General features: G+C 55.4%; 1 protein-coding gene across 3 annotated transcripts in view; it reads right to left on the reverse strand.

The window, feature by feature from the left end:
- Positions 1-271: 271 nt before the first annotated feature.
- Positions 272-20,038, reverse strand: part of AACS (acetoacetyl-CoA synthetase) — a 50,141-nt gene continuing 30,374 nt past the window's right edge. Inside the window, exons 10-18 of one of the 3 annotated variants that reach the window (XM_060118394.1) lie at positions 18,185-18,309; positions 14,069-14,133; positions 13,811-13,933; positions 11,851-11,964; positions 11,025-11,150; positions 6,218-6,287; positions 5,594-5,652; positions 4,580-4,782; positions 274-2,141 (exon numbers count right to left, since the gene is read on the reverse strand). In XM_060118394.1, the coding sequence (XP_059974377.1) occupies positions 2,004-2,141; positions 4,580-4,782; positions 5,594-5,652; positions 6,218-6,287; positions 11,025-11,150; positions 11,851-11,964; positions 13,811-13,933; positions 14,069-14,133; positions 18,185-18,309 (1,023 nt within the window). In that variant the 3' untranslated portion in view covers positions 274-2,003. Of the gene's footprint in view, positions 2,142-4,579; positions 4,783-5,593; positions 5,653-6,217; positions 6,288-11,024; positions 11,151-11,812; positions 11,965-13,810; positions 13,934-14,068; positions 14,134-18,184; positions 18,310-20,038 lie in introns of those variants that run through there. The other 2 variants (XM_060118395.1, XM_060118396.1) reach the window with 2 other exon arrangements.

A 20,038-nucleotide genomic window follows, 5' to 3' on the forward strand; every position in this document is an offset into this window, starting at 1 on the left:
GAGGAAAGTCCTCATCCTCTGGGGGGTGGCTTCACACTGAGAAGCGCTCTGGGACCATTCGGTCACCAGGCACGGCCGCTAACTAGCAGGGACCCAGGACATGCCCCCGCCACCTGGGCCAAACATCTCCCAGTGGGTTGCAGCTCCTGGCTGGCCCATCAGCACCAGCTTTAGGCCCTCAGATCCAGCCCCGGCTTCAGAGAAAACACGCAGCACGCCACTCGCACGGGTGTGTGCACATATACGTATATGCTTACTGTATTAAATGCCTCATAGCACCTGCCCCGTTTTTTTTATGAAGTTTGAAATAGTTTATTAAACATTGTGTGTCTGCCTTTAAGTTGGCAGAGACCTATCCAATCTCTTACAATACCCAGTTTATACTTGACATTCACACTTGACAAGAAACAATCCATCGTTTAGCCATGACAGACATTGCTGGCCAATCCTGATGCATTTTTTTTCAGCTGAGATTTGGCTTCAGAGTCCCTCTGAATGGGACACTCTGCCTATCACCAGTTTCTCAGAGCTGCCACCTGAGGGGAAACCTCTTTACTATCCCGGGATAGAATCACTGTTCCGGACTTTACTCTGCATTTAAAATGTGGTCATAAATGAACTCCAGTAAACTCAGTGCTACCCCTTTTCTATAATCCACGAGAAAAAGGGTTCAAGAAAGTTTTTCACTGTCCTCGGTTTCAAAAAATACAAAAATGAACATTACGATGACAGGAGTGTGTTAAGAGGCTGAACTGAACAGTACATTCAAAAGTACATACAGCTGCTGGCGACGTGCAGGTCCCGGCGCCCTGTGCAGTGAGGCCACGTCCCCTGAGACCCAGCGGCGCTGCCTCAGCAGGACCTGGGGCCTGGGGGCTCGTCCGCATCCCTGAATGACATTCCCCACGGCGTGGACATCACCCACGCCTTCAAACACCCACACACCATACACTTAGTTAACATTAAAAAAATTTCAAACCACTCAAAGCCCGTGAAATTAAGAGATCCTATTAAAACGTGAAACCCACTCATTCTCCAAAGGGAAGTGGAACTCTATCTGCTGGGGAGCATCGGTGGCTGGGTGTGACACACGGGTCCCCCAGGAGCTGCCCAGATTCCGCCCGTGACAGACAGACAGCAGGAGAGCAGTCGGCCCGGGGTCCTGAGAATCTGCCATGAGATGCTGTAAAGTCACCCTGGGACGGGCCCCGTGACAGGTAATGTGCCACAGCAGACAGATGGGCCCTGAAGGGTGGCGGCCAGAGCCAGGAGACCAAAACAAAGGGAAGAAAGAGAGCTGGGCCTTAAGAGAGGGAAATGGAACCACAGTACAAGGCTGCAGGCCGGTCACTGCCCTGGGGTGAGCCGTCACCAGGATGCCTGCGGGCCCTGGATGGGGACCAGGCATTGGCCACGCCGGTGCACGCACAGGAGACCCCAGCTCCTCCCTGCGAGTGTGCAAAGACATACACTCTCCAGACGACCACACACACGCCCCTGAAGGTCAGGGTTCCCCTGCGGCGGGTGGAAGACTCAGGGACCCACCAGATGGAACTGCAGAACACAGCATCGCTCTTCCCCAGGCCTACGGACTTGGTGCAAACTCCTTCTCGAAGAGCCGTAGGTTTCTAAGTCATTTCTTTCTTTTTTTTTTTTTATTAATTAATTTATTTATTCATTTATTTATTTTTGGCTGCGTTGGGTCTTCGTTGCTGCACCCGGGCTTTCTCTAGTTGCGGCGAGCGGGCTTCTCATTGCGGTGGCTTCTCTCGTCGCAGAGCACAGGGTCTAGAGCGCAGGCTTCAGTAGTTGTGGCGCACGGGCTTCGTTGCTCCGCGGCATGTGGGATCCTCCCGGACCGGGGCACGAACCCGTGTCCCCTGCACTGGCAGGCGGATTGCTAACCACTGCGCCACCAGGGAAGCCCCTCTGAGTAACTTCTTGAACGCAAAGAAGTGACAGTACAGACCTGTGTGGCTCAGGGACGTGCCAGCTGGCCTGGCTCAGAAGTCCTGCAGCTCGGGGACGTCCCGGTACAAATCCAGGGTCTCGGGGTTCGAGAAGGTTCTGCAGTGCTCCACGGTTTTCCCAGCGATGATCTGCTTCACGGCCATTTCCACTTTCTTGCCGTTGCGGGTGTACTGCCGGGGGAGGGGAGGAAGCAGACAGAAAGAGCGTTTAGACCCGAAGGGGAAAGAAGTCCCTCAGCTCTGACATCTGGGCACATCCAAGCCGAAACGACCACTGTGACCCGGGGCGACGAGAGCGAGCGATGCTCGGTGGGTGACCGTGAGCAAGTTCCTTAACCTGGGTTTGTCCCCTGGAACATCAACTGGGGCCCAGAGCACCACCCTGAGGCTGTGGGCAAGCTGATGACTTAAGGCGCACACAGCTCTCGGACGTGCCTCGCTGTTACACTGCCTCTTCCTTACTTACATTTACTTTCTTACACTGTATTCTATTAGAAAGGCTAGCTGATTTCAGGAGTGGGCTGGCTTCCTGTGACTGTCCCTGACCACCGGAAAGTGAGCTTCGTCCAAGAGCCTCGCCAAACTTCCGGCAAATCTTCCCCCAGAACCGTCATCTGAATGAGATGGGGCACTGCTTTTCCCATAGTCGGACTCTGTCCAAATGCTCAAAGGCCCCTCTAAAATTCGTAGCACGCGTTTCATCTTTAACCCCAATGGTCATTTGGCGGCTGTGCTGGCGTGTTTAGGGACCAGGAAAATTCTGGAACAAACAGAGAGCCCTTTAATAAAGCCGCCGGTGCCCTGATCTCTCCTCGCACTGGCACTTTTTTTTTTTTATCCTGAGATGTAATTAAAATTCATTCATTGAAAACCTCAGTCTACGTGTGAACTAATTAAGGATCTGAGCACCGGCTTCTGAGGGACCACCTGTCACTGGGGTGTCTCAGCCCCTCGCCCTGAAATGCAAGCGTCTCGCGTGCTTTCTGTGCTTTAAAGCCCCAAGAACAGCCTGCATCAGCTGACAAAACAAACAAGGCGTCGTTTTAGAAGAAATCCTTCTCCTGCTTCCTGGTGAGAAGGGCTGGGGGTGGAGCAGAAGGTCCCTGGACTCCTGCTCGGCCCCCTCCCTACCCCCCGACCCAAGAGATAAGGCACAGCCTCCCGTCAGGATGGGCCAGCACGTCAGCTGTGACGGGTGACAAAGACCTGCCGAGATCAGGGCACTCGTGGCCGCCGGGCCCTCCAGCCTGGCAGGGCCTCAGATGCCCGTTCATGTTGCCCTTGGTGTGACCAGACCCCCGGCCGTGACCTTGGCCGTGTCCAGCCCCGAGTCCCTGTGGCTGGGACGGACCCACCCCACCCCCAGCCTGGTGGCACAGGGCGAACCCTCTCCGAAGCGCTCCATTAGTTCGGACCACAGGGATCTGGGAACACGAGGGTGCTTGAAAAAGCCCCAGGGACCCTTGAAACGACTTCACAGGCCAAGCGGACGGAGGAGGAGAGAGCTGAACTGTGTGCCTGGAAGTCAGGGGACGAGAGCCAGGCTGAGGGCGGAAAGAGAGACAGGCTGGGATGTTCCTCACCTTCCAGCAAACCGCTCCACTCTTCTCTTGAGCAGATACAGTTTGCGAATCACCATTTCGGCAGCAAAGGACACAGATTCGTTCTATCAAAGGACTATCACATTCTAGTTCCCCAAACTGTTCCACATCCAGACAGAACTGATCCACTGAAGGGAAGCCTAAGAACCTCACCAGGGAAAAGGCAGTGAGTGTCACTGACTCAAGAAGTCCCTTCTCTCCCTGAGAGCCACCGAAGAGAACTTCAAGAGAACTCCCAGGCCACGAGGCCCTTCCTACGCATAACCAAAGTGGAAAGGAAACGTGTGGACGGTATAAAAAGCCCTGGTTCTGACTGCACCTCATATGCCCGCCCCTGCGTGGGGAGCGACATCCAGACTCTCCTTCCCCTGGTGGCCCAGTTAATCCGTTCCCGTCCCCGCCTCTGTGAACGGCTACTCTGCAGGCTTGGCTCAGCTGTGCACTGACACTGTGTGCACACACACGTGTATACACACACACGTGTATACACAGAGGTCTTCTCGGCTGACAGAGGCCTTCGTTTTGTAAGCGACACAAGTTAAAGCCGTGATCCGATCTGAGTGCACCTCCTCCCCCACTGAGAACCTAAACAAAGTATTGTTGGGGGGGGCAGCTTTCTGGAGCTGTGCCTCTAAATAGATTCAAATCTTCTTTCTGCAGGCAGAACTTAAAGTTAAAAGGCAACAGCAACGGCAACCCAGCGACTCTTTAAAAAGTTAAAATTAATTTTTGCATTAATAATTTGAGCACACGCTAAAACCACACAGAGGAAAAGCCAGTTGGACGTGCCAGGCTGGGCCTGCTTGCCCTCTGAAGACTGGTATTTAGCAGAAGTTGCTTTACATGCAATTTAGGAAGAGTTAAAAAAAAAAAAGAAAAAGAGAGAGGGAGATGGCAGAAAAGAAAACAGGATGGGGTTGCCAGGCAACGGGGACCAACTATATATAAAGCATGAGCAACCGTCTAGATGAGAGCTCCGGAAGCATGCGGGCTCTTGCGGGGCCGTACCGGGATGCCCTGGGTCTCCAGGATGAGGCTGGGCACGTGCCGGGCGGACAGGCCCAGGCGGATGGCGCTGCAGATCCTCTTCACCAGGTCGGGCTGGAAGGTGTGGCCGGAAGCCATCTTCAGGAAGAGGATCACCCTCTCCTGCCCGTCCTTGTTGTACTGGGGGACACACAGGCTGTCCAGGACCTCCTTGAAGGCCTCCACTGCGGAGACAGGGCCAGGGCCTCGCTCTCACACCACCCCACCTTGATGGGGACTGCCGTGGCTCCCCTGGCCCCCCTGGCCAGAGCCCCGGGGAACAGGCAGGACACCCATCACCAGCAGAGTCAGAGAGCTGTAGCTTGCGCTGGAAGGGCTGACGTCTCCCAAGGAGCCGGGAACCCACCTTACTTACTCAATTACAAATTTAAAGATAAGAAAAGGAATCAAGTGCCGCGGTGAGGGTACTCCACTGATGGAAGAAAGGCTGGAATCACATGGATCAAGATTCCACCCCGATTACACAACCCGGACATGACTTTGGGACTCTGTCATCCGCATGAGGCCGCCTCCCTGGGAGGCTGACTTCGTGGCCCCAGTGGGACATTTTGAAGGCTCACAGGTGACTCTACTGTGCATCCATAAGGCCCACTGTCTTATCTGGTGTCCTGGATGGTGCTGTGTGCCTGTCAGCAATCACACAACCTCTCTGTGTGTCTTTCTTCACCCATAAAGAGTAGACACAGCTGACCAACCTGACGGAGCTCACCGTGAGGATGAGATGGAATGGAATGGGGACGGGCCACGGGACCTTAAGAACCCTGTCCTGAGGTTTTCTGAGCTACAAGCAGGGTGGACGAGGCATGTTCTAGAAAGAAGGACACCCTCATACATGTCTGTTCTCATGCCCGGAGGCAAAGGGGCAGGAGTTACGCCAAAAGGTGGGATCTTTGGGAAGCAGGTCCCCGCTGAGATACTCCTTGTGTCGCTCCTGGATGACCTGAGAACAATGCCGGGCCAGAGGGGAATGCTCACCGATGTTATAGATTTCCGAGCTGCCGAATCGCACTCCGTTGGGGTTGAGTGTACTGTCGCTGGAGAGAGAGACGAGGTCGTGGACACGGGGCGGCTCCGGAGTGAGGCCCGCCGCAGGGGCCCCAGGGACAGTCACCCCCTTTCCACGACAACGTGCCGTCAGCACTGACGCCTCCCCAGCTCCTAATCCCAACCACCCCCTTTCTCCCTCTAAACTCAAAGCTAGCTATCAAGGGGGTCCCTTGTGTGGGGACATCGGCCACCTCCCTGCCCCTCCCCCCAACAGGTGCCCCCTCCCGGGTGCGGGCACCCCTCCCCCCTTCACTCCGGGAAGGGCCATAGCGACGGCAGACAAGACATGGGGGGCACGTCGGCCACAGGCCTCCCACCCCAAAGCCCCCCGACCCACCACTGCAGGGCACAGAAATGTGGGTCAGGCCCAGACCCACCCCTGGGAAGCTGAGACAGGAAGAAGCCAGGAAAGGCCCCAAATGGGGCAGCCAACCCACCCCGCAGGCCGAGCAGATGGAAGGGTCCAGGACACGGGAAGCGCCCCCTTCTCCCCGCCCAGATGCCTCGGGAAGCAGGGTCCCAGGGAAGAGAAGCCAAGTCCGCAGCCCTCACCTTCGGCCCAGCATGACGACGCCCCTGGTCTTGGGGTTGATTCTGCAGTAGTCGCCGTGCACCCAGACACCTGCCGGGGGGGGGCGCAGAGGGACTCGGTCACCCCAAGGGGACAGGATCCTGACCGGCTGCCTGGACAGACGCCCTCGGAAGGCATGACACCAACGTAACTCTCGTCAACAGACACACCCGAGGCCCAGAAGCAGGTGTGACGTGGGGCTGGGGGCGGAAGTGAAGCGGACAGCTCCCACCCCCAAGGGCACGCCCTCTAGTGGGGTCCGCCCCACACCCAGGTCTGAGACGCGGCAGCGCGCAAGAAACGCCTCTCCCGCAGGTACCAACGAGGGCTGCGGGAATTCACGGGGCCTGAGAGCAACCCCAGCAGTGAGGATGGGAAGGGGGGACTGGGGAGATCAATGGAGCTTGGAGGGGGGCCTCTGAGTGGAGGGTGGGAAAGTACAAGCCCCGCCCTGGGAAGAGAGGGTGGTCTGGGGTGGCTGAGGGAGCAGGTCTGGAGGGGTTGGGGTCTACCTTGCAACAGAATAAACAGAAGGAGCATGTCCAGGTGGGAGGCTACTGCAACAGTCCCAGTAGCCTAAGCCTGAACTAAGGCACCAGCCACAGGGACAGAGGCTTAACGAGCAGGTAAAACCCAGGGCACGTGGAGGGCGGAGAAAGAGGGAAGAATCAGGTGACACTGACAGCGTGCGCCCTGAGCCACCCCGACGTGGCCCGCAGCGCGCAGCCGGGCCCTTGGGCTGGTGACATTCATGGGGAGGCCCCCGTCCTGGATGCAGCAAAGCAGCAGATCCAAGGGATCAGGCCCCAGCTTTGGACACATCCTCCACCCGACACGGAGCAGCAGAGAGAAGCCACGCCTCACAGGGGAACTGCCCGGAGGCCTCCTCCCTTGGCGGGTCCCACAAATAGAGGAGGCGCCCGGTGGGGAGGGAGCAGTCAAGAGCACAGCTCTGCCGGCTCTGCGCAACTCGCAACTCATTTGCCTGGCCTCCTGGAATAAGCCCCAGAGCCCCTGCGAGCCAGCGAGGGGAAAACGGCAGACCAAGCCAGCGCAGGGTCCTCACGGACGCCATCTCTTCCTCCCCAGTTCTTGACACACGTTCCAACTGTGAGAGCTAATAACCCAGTCGGCCTGTGACTCTGAGCAGCTACCCCTCCAATGACTACATACTCCGTTGAGGCCCTCATCCCAACAAGTGGCTACAAGCCACGACCAAGGCTTCTCCGGAGATGAAGCCCAGGTCCCCTGCCTGCAGAAAGCGTGCAGTGCTTGGGAGGCCATGGAAGAGAAGGAAAGGCCTCATGAGCTCATTTATTCTGAGCAAAGAGGACGGGAGGCCTCGAGGGCCTTCCTCCCTCCTCCCCAAGCTAAAAAATAAAACCTTTTCTTTTTTTTCCCCACGAGGTATCTTATTCTTTTTGATGCAGCTTTAAAGGAATTGTTTTCTTGCTTCCTCTTTCTGATGGTTCATTAGTGTACAGGAAAACAACACATTTCTGTACCTTAATCTTGTGTCCTACAACTTTACTAAATTCATGTATTAGTTCCAATAGCTTTCGGGTGGAGACTTTAGGGTTTTCTATGTATAGCATCACGTCACCTGCAAACAGTGACGGTTTTACTTCTTCCCTTCCAATATGGATGCATCTTATTTCTTTTTCTTGTCTGATTGCTGTGGCTGAAACCTCTCCTTTCTAATTGGATATTTAAAGGGTTCCCCTACACAAACGGGTGGAAAAGTCATTCCTAGGCTTGCAAATGACATGCCAAAGTTTTGCAGAAGCACATGTGTATGGCTACTCAGAAATCCAGGCTTATAAATGGTGGTCCCAGGAGACAGCAAGCTGCAGACAAAGCAGCAGGGCCTGTCCCACCCACCTCCTGGGAATCCTTTTTCATTTTGGAACTTGGGTGCCAAGATCGACACACAGTCTGGCTTATATGGAGTCAGACCTCCCATGAGTCTGATCCTTACTAAAGCCCTGGAAATGCAAAGAAAAAGGAAGATGCAAATCTCCCGGAAGAAGTTTTCATTTGTGAAAATGAAATGACATGCTTCAACCTCTTGCAAAACCAAAGCTGAGGGGATGAATCCACAAGTGGCTGGAGGCTCTGCTGCCCGGTTGCCACGTCAGAGAAATTAAGGGTTTCCTTCTAGGTTTCCATGCCCCTGGGCCTGCGGTTCAAACTCTCTTGTTTTCATGGCAGGTGATTTTGCTTCACTCTGATTCTCCTCCTGCTCTCCCATTTCAGTGATGGGACCCGTGAACAAATACACCAGGATGGATGGGCAAACCCAGCCTTTCTCCTGCTTTTAATTCCTGGAGGTCTACTGCCTAAAATCTTTTTAGAGTGAGCATGTATACCTGTACATTAAAAAAAAAAAAAAAAAGGCCCAGCTTTCCATGTACATAAATGTAAATATAAATAAGCAACACATTGCACATACACGCTTCTCTTGTTGAAGGACCTATGACCACTGGACCTGTTTTGCTAACGAGGGCCAATGGAAGCTTTGGCTGCTCCATCTCATCAAGCTCAAAATCTTGATGGCGCATGGGCAGGCCTGGTCTCCTATTTGGAATTTATCATCTTCAGTCATCTGTACCCATCATACTTCCATTTTTGCCTTGACTACCAGGAAAGTCAGAGCTGAAATCACTGCTTTGAAGAATCAGAATGATCTAAATCTTCCTAAAGTCTGCTTTTAATTTCCTTTTAAATTTTTATTAGGTTTTTAAAAATAATTAAAAGTCACAAAGAGGGCTTCCCTGGTGGCGCAGTGGTTGAGAGTCCGCCTGCCGATGCAGGGGACTAGGTTTCGTGCCCCGATCCCGGAAGATCCCACATGCCGCGGAGCGGCTGGGCCCGCGAGCCATGGCCGCGGAGCCTGTGTGTCCGGAGCCTGTGTTCCGCAACGGGAGAGGCCACAGCAGTGAGAGGCCCGCGTACAGCAAAAAAAAAAAAAAAAAAAAAAAACAAACAAAAAGTCACAAAGAAAATGAAAATGGCTCATATCATTCACACACATACATGCATACGTTTCCTTTTAAAAACTCACAGAGAAGGGATACAATGCCCTCGGTTCTGAACTCCTAGTTGTCACTTAATAAATTCTTGGATACTTTTCCATATCGGCACCTTGTCAGTTTACATTTTCACCTGGCCTGATTTTTCAGGGTAGTGATGTCTGTAAGTCAGATGCCTGTTGCAGAAAGGAAGACCTTGCCTCCTATTGTTGTTTTCTTTTATCATCGAGCCATGTCCTGTACAGTCCAAGAATCTCTCAGTGCTGGGCCTGGAGAATTTCAGCCTGTGTCCACCCTGACCATGACCAACAGCTTCAGATCCCATTATCTCATCTGCCCTTATTTCTCCGTATTTATTCGTATGTCACACCTACTTCCAGAAAGTACTTGAGGAAGCTACCTATAAAGCCAACTATATGATGGGATTATTGAAAGAATCAGAAACTCTGCACTGGGGTGAGAGGACTGCTACAACAAAGCAATGATGGCAGCTCTGAGTTTCCTGGCAGCCAAGGCAAAAGTGGAAAATGTAACAGGTCACCAAGTATTTGTTTTCTCCAAGAAGGAATATCAGAGCTTTGGAAATAAAGACTTTTTCTGAAATTAATCCTGAAAGACATTTATCATGCGAACCCTTGCATATATAACAAAAGGTGACAGAAAAGAGTTTTCAAAGAGATGTCATTTCTTAGACGGATCTTCAAGCTGAGGTTCTAATCCGTTCCTAGGACAGGAGCCCTAACTCCTCTTCAAGGTCATTTGAGGAACCTCTCTCTCTCTCTCTAGTCCGCTTTAGTCTGTCTGAACAGCTACACACTGGCAGGACCCAAGGTGGGGCTTAAATGCAGCAGGCATCCAACGGAGGCCAGGCCACATGGCGGGGAGGGATGCTCCCGCTACCCTCATATGCGACGTGCTATGCCAGGTATGATGGCTTTTACGTGGGACATTACACGGGAACACACAAGGCCGAGTAGAGAAACGGGACGGACCCATGGCATCTTCTACCCCTGATGGTCACCTGCCACTTTCTGATTCACCACATGTGGTTTATGCAAAACAGAATTACCTTTCTAGAGGTTGAAGAGAGCAAGTACTTAGGTGTACATAACTCTGGAGCAGAAGGCTTGCTACATTATGAAACACAGCTGCAGTCACTCGAGGCTGCTTATGAAATAAGGTAAGGAGGCAGGAATCAGAGCTTTAAATAAAGAGACTTTCCAGCTCTGGGGCAAGACACCACTCCGAAGATGAACGGAGGGTGGCAGCCTGAGTGAGGGATGGCCTGGAATCAATCATCCCACTGCAAAAGCTCTCTTCTCCCATCACCTCCATGAGGACTGGATGATGGGGTGTGAGACAGAGGAAACCCCAGCCAGACACCTCTCGCACACGCATCTCTCCCCGACAGGCAGACGAGCCTGGGTAAGTGAGTGGGCCTCCCACCCCTACGCAGGCAAACCAGCGGGTCATGCCGGCGGCCGGGAGCAGGGCTCCGGGCCAAGGGGCTCGGGGCACAGAGGGTGGTTAACAGTCATCTAAACCCAGATTAGGGTTTTGTAAGATGGCTTCAAGCTGACAGTGACAAGATACTGATCAGAAATTCATCATCGCCCCTCTGGCAGAATGAGCTGCGAGCAACCTCACCGGGCTTTGGGGTGGAGGGGGGCGGCAGCGGGCAGGCGCATCCAGAATTAGACACCGAAGGCCCAGCCCGGGCAGGAGTCTGGGCAGATGCACCTGCATCCCGACCCACCTGGGAATTTGGAGAAATACGCCTTCCGGTACTTGCTCCCGTTCTCGTCGTTCCAGAAGTGCGTGGGCTGACAGGGGAGCGGCTTGGTACACACCAGTTCACCGCTCTCCCCCCAGACTGCCTTTCCTGGCCGGGGAGGAATGAAAGCTAAACTGAGCACACACCACAGCCAAACGCCCCGGCTCTCTTTCTCTCCTTCTCTCTTTTTTTAAGCTATGAGCTATCCCAGAGTATTTCAGACATATCCAAAGCCATGCAGCCGGCCCCACCCACATGCCCATCAGCCCGGCGTTACCGAAAGCCACACTAACGTTCCCCACCACACTCCCCCCGCTCTCGCTCTTGACTTCAATCCTGTACCGTTCCCTTATGTGGATTAATAATTTTACCACATCTACATGCACCTGAATAACATGTCATTTTGAGTGTTTCTAAACGCTGCACAAATGGTATCGCACTGCCCCTCGGGTCCTGCACCTTGCTCTGGGTCCTCATCAGGGTCAGGGCACGAGGCTACTGAGGCAGTGGGGTGGCCTCAGCAGCATCCCCAAAGTTTGCATGCCTGCCTGGTGTTCCAAGCACGTGGCCCTCCGTCTGTGCTGCAGGCCAACACCTACTCCTCAGCCGGATGGGCTGCAGGAGGCCGGGGAGCCCGGCGGGTGTTCAGCCAGGCTCGGGGGCCATCAGTCTGTGAGCAGTGGCAGGGGCCGGCCCCTCAGACGGGGCGGTTTTGGAGAACTGGCCCCAAGCAAAGTTACACATCCAAGCGTATCTAAGTTACCACTCACACCTCGTCCCAGAGAGAGAAAGGGTTTGGAGCCGTCACCTTCCTCGTTCCACACCTCCACGGCCATGCCCAGGTTCCGGGCCTGAATCTCCCCTCTGTACACAGGAATGGAAGGATTCTGGCCCACGAAGCAAGATATGATGTCGGTGCCACCTGCAAACAAAAGGAGATTCAAGATTCGCAAGACCAGGACTTCCCCAGCGGTCCAGTGGTTAGGGCTCCGGGCTTTCACTGCCAAGGGCCTGGGTTCGATCTCTGGTTGGGGAAGTAGGATCCCACAAGCCACACAGCACGGCCAAAAAAAAAAAAAAAATTTCAGAAGACCGAGACAAACTGTCCATGTTTTTTATTAATGAACAATAAAGGAGAAAGACCCCGGAGGACAAATATATACTACTCTTTCTCCAGATAAATACTGAAAAACTCCCAGAGAGCTGAGCTTCTCTTCAGGGAGGGAGCGGGGAGGTGACTTAGAAACTGGACTGAACCTCCCGTGTCCGGGTGATTTATCGTTTTGACCAGGGCTTCGTGCTGAAGGAGAAACCAAATAAATGACCTCTTGTGGCCGCACGGAAATCCTAGACTCAGGTTCACGAAAGTGGAAGCTTCGCCCCATCAGACCTGTCTGCAGGAACTGCCGCAGCAGACGGGTCACGTGCAGTCTCTTTGCTGTGGTTTATGTTCACTTAATCATCGGAGAAGCAGAAACCCTGTGGTCCCTGGAGTGCGCGTCTCCCGCACGAGAGCACGTGCTGGATGCGAAACACTCCGTTTCAGGGAGGGGCTCGAAAGAGAGTCGGACCCCGGGTGCCATCAAGAGGGAGTGGCATTAACGCCTGGACCTGGGCCCAGCCGGTGACAACTGCCCCCTCACACGTGCTCGCGGTGCGGGATGCTCTGTGGGTACAGGGACACGCACGGGGCCCACTGGGGCACACAGCGGCTGGAGATGGCAGCCCAGGGAGGAAAGGCGGGGGAGGCCGTGGGCAGGGGGCATACACGGAGCCCCGACTTGGTCCCTTCCTAGACTCGGCGATCCGGACACTGGTGTCCGTGCTCCCCTTTACACCTGTTTGTCCACCTAAAAAGACAGCCTTGTGATTTAAGAAGTGTCTTCTCTCCCCGATCACGCTCTGCGTATATGAACGCGGTGGGGCAGGGCTATCGAAACCCACATAGTGTTTCGATGCTTCAACACCTGGCAGGATTAATTCCGGGCGGAATCGAAGCGTGCGGACCTGCCCCCCTCCTCCAGACACCTCGAGGTACCGGCTGGCGCGTCCCATGAAGACGGGAGAGTCGCGTTCACGGCCGTGACCAGCAAGCTCGGGGCAGTCTCGCGCCCCAAGGAAGCACAGTGCTGGGAGCAGAAGTGCGGCTTCTGGGTTGGAGCTGGGGCGCTCGGGACAGCGGCAGGTGGACAGGCCAAGAGCCTAACACACGTGGCTACCCCGAGATGGGCTGGGCCGGCCCAGCAGACAGCCCCACGCCCATCCGACCGCAGCACCCCTGCCCACCAGGCGGGCTCTGGGGAGGACCAGGGGATGCGCTGGGCGGGCGGGATGCTCTGCTCTGAGGCGGCAGGAGCAGGTTTGAATCCCACTCTGCACCCAGCTAGTGGGTGGCCTCAGGCCAGTCACCTGGCACGTGCGAACCTTGTTTTCTCTTTTGTAAAGAAAATAGAATCTACCAGGATGAGTTGTTTAGGATCTAAGGTTATGATCAGCGTGCAGTGTGTATGTATGTTCTCCACGCCCGGCAAAGGTTCAGGAATGGCTGAGTCAGTGTTTGTAGCCTCTCCCTAGAACATAACTATCGAGAATAAGGAACATCGACCGTGCAAACGTGCATGCCCTGCTGACTGTTCACGCAGATAAATTCAAGCCGGTGGACTTGCTGGGTCACAGGGGAAGCACGCTTAAGGGCCAAGCCTGGTCCCCGAGTCCTCTGGTTCTTCCAGAACCTTCTCCACGGCACAGGCACATGGCGGGGGCTGTACCTGAGATGGAGCCCAGGAGGACGCTGCTCTTGATGCATCTGTAGACATAGTCGTAGCTCTGGGCTTTCAGTGGTGAGCCGGTGGACAGGATCGTGTGCAGCGTCTGGAGACTGTGAGTTTCCACTAGAGCCAGAATCACTGAGAGATTAGAGCCAAACCCGACACCCTCTGCCTGGCTTGCAGGAACCAGGTAACAGAGTGGATGTGATTTCCGCGGCTGGTGAGACAGGGAACGGACGCCCTAGGAGGCACACTTACCTGGCTTCACGTCTTTCTCTTCCAGCACTGACAGCCACTTCGCGCCCGTTCCAAGGATGGTGATGCTGAAGTTAAGAAGACACCAGAAACTCATCAAGGCTCCTGCATAGTCCAGGCACCAAAGCTTTCTCAAAGGAGTGACCCATTTCGGACAAGATGGCGAAATCCAAGACACGTCATTTTTCTGGGTTGAATGAATGCTTAATATGTAGTTGAAAGCCAGTTCCAACACCTGCGCTACTCTGAGGCCAGCATTGACACGTCTGCAGGGCACCCCGGCTCCCTTTAACCTTTGACTCTACTTAAAACAACTGTCTGCACATAAACCCACCATCTTCCCAACTGCAGGATGTTTTCTCTCGGGGGGACCAAAGGAGGCCACAGAATTGAGACCCCGCAAATTCTGAGCGCTCGCGATCGTTTTCCAGGGGAGTGGAGAGGGCCGTGGGAGCTTCTGTCAGGACAGGGGCCATGCCTGGAATTCCTGACCCATCCCCCCTTTTAAATAAGCTCACATTTTTATGAAACTTAGGAAACCACTCATCTTCTCTTTTTGAACGTTTAAAATCTAGTCCTTTGTCCCCGAGTTTGCACTGAGAACAACACGTTATGCTGAGTAGAAATCATTGTGTTTTCAAGGGGGGAGTGTTACTTCATGTTCTGTTTCCTTCCACGAAAGCTCTACCTTCCTAACTAATGGCTGTTTTCCCCTGGGGGCTGAAGGAGGCCATAAAATCCAGGTCCCTCCTCCCCGCTCTGGGCGGCAAAACCCATCCCTTCGCACCTGGCTGGCGAGATTCATTCCCGGGAGACAGCCATGTGCTGTCTGATGCTTGACGGAGCTCAGAGGCACAGACACACAGAACCAGGGCCGGCTGGGCTGGGAGGGGCAGGATCCACGGCTCAGAACTACTGTCTTTCCTGCCTCCTGTCCCTTTCTTCTCTTCACTTCTCTGGGACACCCTGCCACCACTAAAACCGCAGACGCCTCCTGGGTCGCTGTGTCCTGGTGAAGGCTGTTTTGGGAGCTGGGAGGTTGTGGGGATCAGGAAACGTACACAATCCCCACCCCCTCCTCACTTATTCCATAAACTCAGGTAGTCTGATTAGCTAATTCCAGATAACCTCTGAGAATTAAGGCGTCACCCGTATTTCAACAGGAGACCAGGGACCCATCACACGCTGACAGACAGCAGTGACGGCCTCAGCCACAGGTACAGAGACCTCCAGCCACCAACCACACAGAGCAGCATGCGGATTTCTGCTCATCCCCCATCCGCCCCCTCTCCCCAAGTCGCAGGTGTCTGTCTGCAAACCGTGCCCTCAGCGATGTGTAAAGACTGCCACGGCGTCCCCGGGGCTGGGCCCCAGGCCTGCTTGTGTGAAGGAACGGCCAGGCCTCCCCGTCTGTCTCCAGGGCTTGGGTAAGGCGGTTTAAAAAACACAGAGTTCATGAAGCGCGGGCGCCCGTGCCTGTGTGCTCAGCGCTGTGTGTTTTTCGCGAGTGCTGCTGGGAAGCACCCCACAAAGAACGAGGCAGCTCCCCGGCTTGCCCCAGCCCGGAGCCCTGCAAGGAGCCGCCTGCAGACGCAGCTCCTCCAAGGCTCCGCCAGCCTGAGCCCCGGTCTCCCCGGTCTGCCCTCGACCCCACAGTTCACGGGGGGATCGTGTAGCGCCACCAAGTTCAAAGCCCCAAAGGGGTGTCACGTCACGCGGAAGACACCCGTCCTGCGGCACAGCCCCGAAATCTCTGGGGGACCCTGCCCTCCCCCCTCATCCAGCTCCACCACCCGAATCGACTGCCCACATCCGGCCGTGAGGGCCTCCTCCCAGCCTCCGCACCACCCCCATCTCGGTCCCCTTGGGGCCTCGGCACGCGCCGCTCCCCTGGCCTGGAACATGCGTCCCGCAGTCCTAAACGTGAACTGCCTGCCCAGTTGCAAACCTGGACGAAGACGCCAGAGCTCTGCCCCGACCCCAACCAGAATGTTCCCCGGCCCAGCCCTGGAGAGCCCAGCAACACACCCCAAACAAAGGGACAATCCGTCCTCTAACCTTGTTCACGTCTGCAAAAGACCTGCCCAGTTATGAAACGTGTTAGTAAGCCTGTGGGCTGACAGTCAACGAAGATTTCGTCCCTAAGTGCATCAACGTTACTCTAAACACGAGAGGCCCTTCAATCGCACTGCGAGGCCCCTGCCCGCCCCGCCAGCGCTGAAGCGTCGCTCCTCCTGCCACGAACCCACAGGATTTTAGGCGAAAGCACGTCTGACTGGGTGTCACTTCAGCGTCGGGAGGTGGCGGAGCTGGAGTGAAGGCGTCCCGCCCCGTCTGACCCGCCCCCTCTCCTGTCACCTGCGTGGGCGCCCCTCACAGGCCAGCGAGTGGCACCTGCCTCGCTGACCTCAGCAGATGAGCCCCCCCAGCCGGGTGAAGGGCCAGGCCCGAGGGGCCCTGAGGACGGCCAAGGCCACGGCTCAGCTGGCGTCCGGGGCACAGGCCAAACCGGGAGGTAAGGCGGAGACCCAGCACGTGCGCTCTACACAGACCCAGACCACAGGGCTGCGAACGCACTCACACATGCACGCTTGCACACACACCTGCACACAGTCACATGCATGCACACACACACTCATCCACAGGCATGGGTGCTCTCACACCCACGTGTGCACATCCATATACACATGTGCGCACACGCACACCTGCACACATTCACAGACATGCTGCTCACAGTCTCGTGCACCTGTGCACATGCACACACACACTCACACGTTCACACTCAGGTGCATATACACTCACACTTGTGCACGTACACACTCAAAGCTGGGTCTGCCTGGGCCCTCCATCCTTCAACTCCATTAGCGCTAAGCCCCGGGGAGGTACCTTTCTCCCTCCATCCCTCCTCCCGTGGCACAGGCATACACGTCCAGAGTGTCTCCTCCTGAGCGCGGCTCACAGGTACTCAGGGCAGAGATCTTCCCGGGGATTTGGTTAACCTTTCACTGGCAACAAGCTCATTAGGAAATAAATTTCTTCGCTAATATTGCGAGACAAATGTCAGGATTTAAATATCACCCGGGCCAAAGTTACACTTAAAATATTAATGCCCAAGGATTTAAGAACATTAGCGGTTCCTCCTGTTTTCCCAATGTAAATGGACTCAAAGGTAAAGTAATTAGAACATTTCAGAGCGAGGCTGACTTCTGGGCCACAGGAGCTCTGCCAGCTTCCGTGTTCTCGTTCCTGGAAGCACGATCATTAGGCCAACGGTGACCACCAGCCGCAGTGGCGAGAATGCATCAGCTGGCTATGATTAATTCCTCAGCAAAGAAAGTGCCAGTGGAACAGGGTCTTCTGACACTTTCTGGCAATGACGAGGAGGAGGGGCTGGGGGAGACGAGGGGCCACTTCCCCCTTCCCCTGACACTGCCCCTTAGCTGGCCGCTGCCTCTGTCATCAGGATGCCCGCTTGTCGTCTATGAACAGGACTGCGGGGAGGCGGGGATGCCCGTCTGCAGCACTGGCAGCGGGGCATCTGGAAGCACGCTGCTGAGTCTGGGGAGACCCTGGAGGCGCTGGCCAGCCCTGAGGGCTCGCAGAAAGGCGGGTGGGAAGGCCAAACGCGGGGAACGTCCCAGAGGCAGACCTGCCCTCCCCTGGATGAGCATCTCCACACCGTCCCCCGAACAGGTATGTACGTTCAGCCCGGGTCATTCTCCATCACCCTTGCGGCCATGGGCCCCGTGTGAAACAATGCTCTCATCAGCCCTCAGTCTGCCTCTCTTCCGGGTTGCTGCTCTGCAAGTTCTTAGAATCCAGAGTTACAAAAAAAAGACCACGTTCCCTCTCCCGGTGCCAGAGGTTTCAGAGTTCACCCCTGGGCCTCGGGGGGCGGGGCAGCCCCCTCCTCACGACATGGATCTCTGTGGTCGGTCTCTGTCAGGGGCGCCCGCCCCTTCCCACCCTCCTTGACAGCTTCACCTACTCCTGGCACCTCCACACCCTCACACAGCCACCCCCGCCAAGAGGGGGACATCGAGGGTGGCAAAGCATTCCAGAGACGGCAGCCAGGTCCTCAGAGCGGCCGCCCTGTGTCTGAGCATCCCGGGTACCTACCCGATCCTGTCGACCAGGTCCCAGAGCACATTGGGGGTGGGCACCAGCGGGGAGCCGTCGTATAGGACCACGGCCGCCCCCGTGGCAAGAGCGGATACCATCCAGTTCCACATCATCCAGCCGACCTGGAGCGGACGGAAAGGAACACGTGTCAACCCAGCGACGGGCCGGCTCCCCCTCGGCCCTGTCACGCAGCCTCTCTCATCCCTAGAAAACCACCCGATGCTGAGCCAAAGTAGCCAAGAACTGCCCGGCCCAAATGCACGACGCTCTGCCCAGCAATTCCCCGTCAACAGTTTACGGTAAGGGACTTCCCTGGTGGTGCAGAGGTTAAGAATCCGCCTGCCAATGCAGGGGACACGGGTTCAATCTCTGGTCTGGGAAGATTCCACGTGCCACGGAGCAACTAAGCTCGTGCGTCACAACTACTGAGCCCATGTGCCACAACTACTGAGCCCGCATGCCACAACTACTGAAGCCCACGCAGCTAGAGCCCAGGCTCTGCAACAAGAGAAGCCACCGTAATGAGAAGCCCATGCACCGCAGCAAAGAGTAGACCCCACTCGCCGCAACTAGAGAAAGCTCGCGCGCAGCAACGAAGACCCAAGGAAGCCAAAATAAAAATTAAACTTAAAAGAGTTTCTGGCAGGGATCCACGCACACGTGTGCACTAAGACATGTCGGAGAATGTTTCCCGCAGCCTCACTGGTGACAACAAGGGACCGAAGGTAACAGAGGTGCCCGCTGCGTGGCCACGTGGTGCACATGCAGGGAACCCTGGGCGCTGGAGCAGGCCACCCAGGTCGGACGTGGGAAACAGCGCCTGGCACCCAGCAAGCACTCAGGAGTCGGCCACTGTGCAGCCATCTAAAAGAACGAGGCCTGGCTTTGTGCAGAACAGTCTCGAAGACAGACCGTAAAGTGGCAGAGCCAGCCCGGCAGAGGGTGTGCAGCGCCCCGTTCGTATACAGAACCCCCAGCCCCACCCCTGGGCCTGCAAAGGGGCCCGAGGGGCAGGGGAGTGAGCAGGGTGGACGTGGCTGCCTCTGGGCCCTGGAAGACGCCAACCTCTCACCAAGTTCCCATGTGCTGCATGAAATGCTTACCACGTGCAAGTAGAGCATTGTTTTTCTTTTAATTAAAAAAAATTGCACAGCCAAAGAGTGTGCTCATAGCCTCACTGACAAGGGCACTCCCATCCACGCTGGGAGAATTTGTAGGCGATTCCGGCCTAAAGCAATATAAGCAACAGAACAAGGAAGCAGGAATCTCTGTCCAGAGGGCAAAACAACCCAATTCCACCCGGTAAGCAAGGACGGCCGGAGGATGCCCATCCATGAGCCTGGAGCAGATGCGGCCCAGTGTCCCGGGTCACCCGGTGTCCCCAGGTCAGAATCCTGCCATCGGGGACCAGGCGGCCACGTGAGGTGGCACCCAAGTGGCAGTTAAGAATCCCCAGACAGGTCACAACAGTGTGAGTGACGCGGGTAAGAGCGCGATGACCAACCTATGCTCCCCCTTTGGCACCATGGAAATGGCAAAGGGAACCAGGGGTCACACAAAAACCTCCATTTAGTTGAGTTGCCTTTTTTTTTTTTTAAGGGTTTTCACATCCTAAGTTGAGTTTCTTCTAATAAGGAATCTTTTTTACTTTTCTTTTTTTTTTGGCCTCACAGCACGGCTTGCGGGATCTTAGTTCCCCAACCAGGGATTGAACCCGGGCCCTCGGCTGTGAAGGTGTGGAGTCCTAACCACTGGACCACCAGGGAGTTCCCAAGGAATTATTGTAATAGGCAGCAGTGGCCACCTCTCCCGGCCACCTCTCTGTCCAGCTGTTAAAGTGAGTCAGTAAGT

This window comes from Mesoplodon densirostris, chromosome 15 (assembly GCF_025265405.1).
Source record: "Mesoplodon densirostris isolate mMesDen1 chromosome 15, mMesDen1 primary haplotype, whole genome shotgun sequence".
Classification (NCBI taxonomy): Eukaryota; Metazoa; Chordata; class Mammalia; order Artiodactyla; family Ziphiidae; genus Mesoplodon; species Mesoplodon densirostris.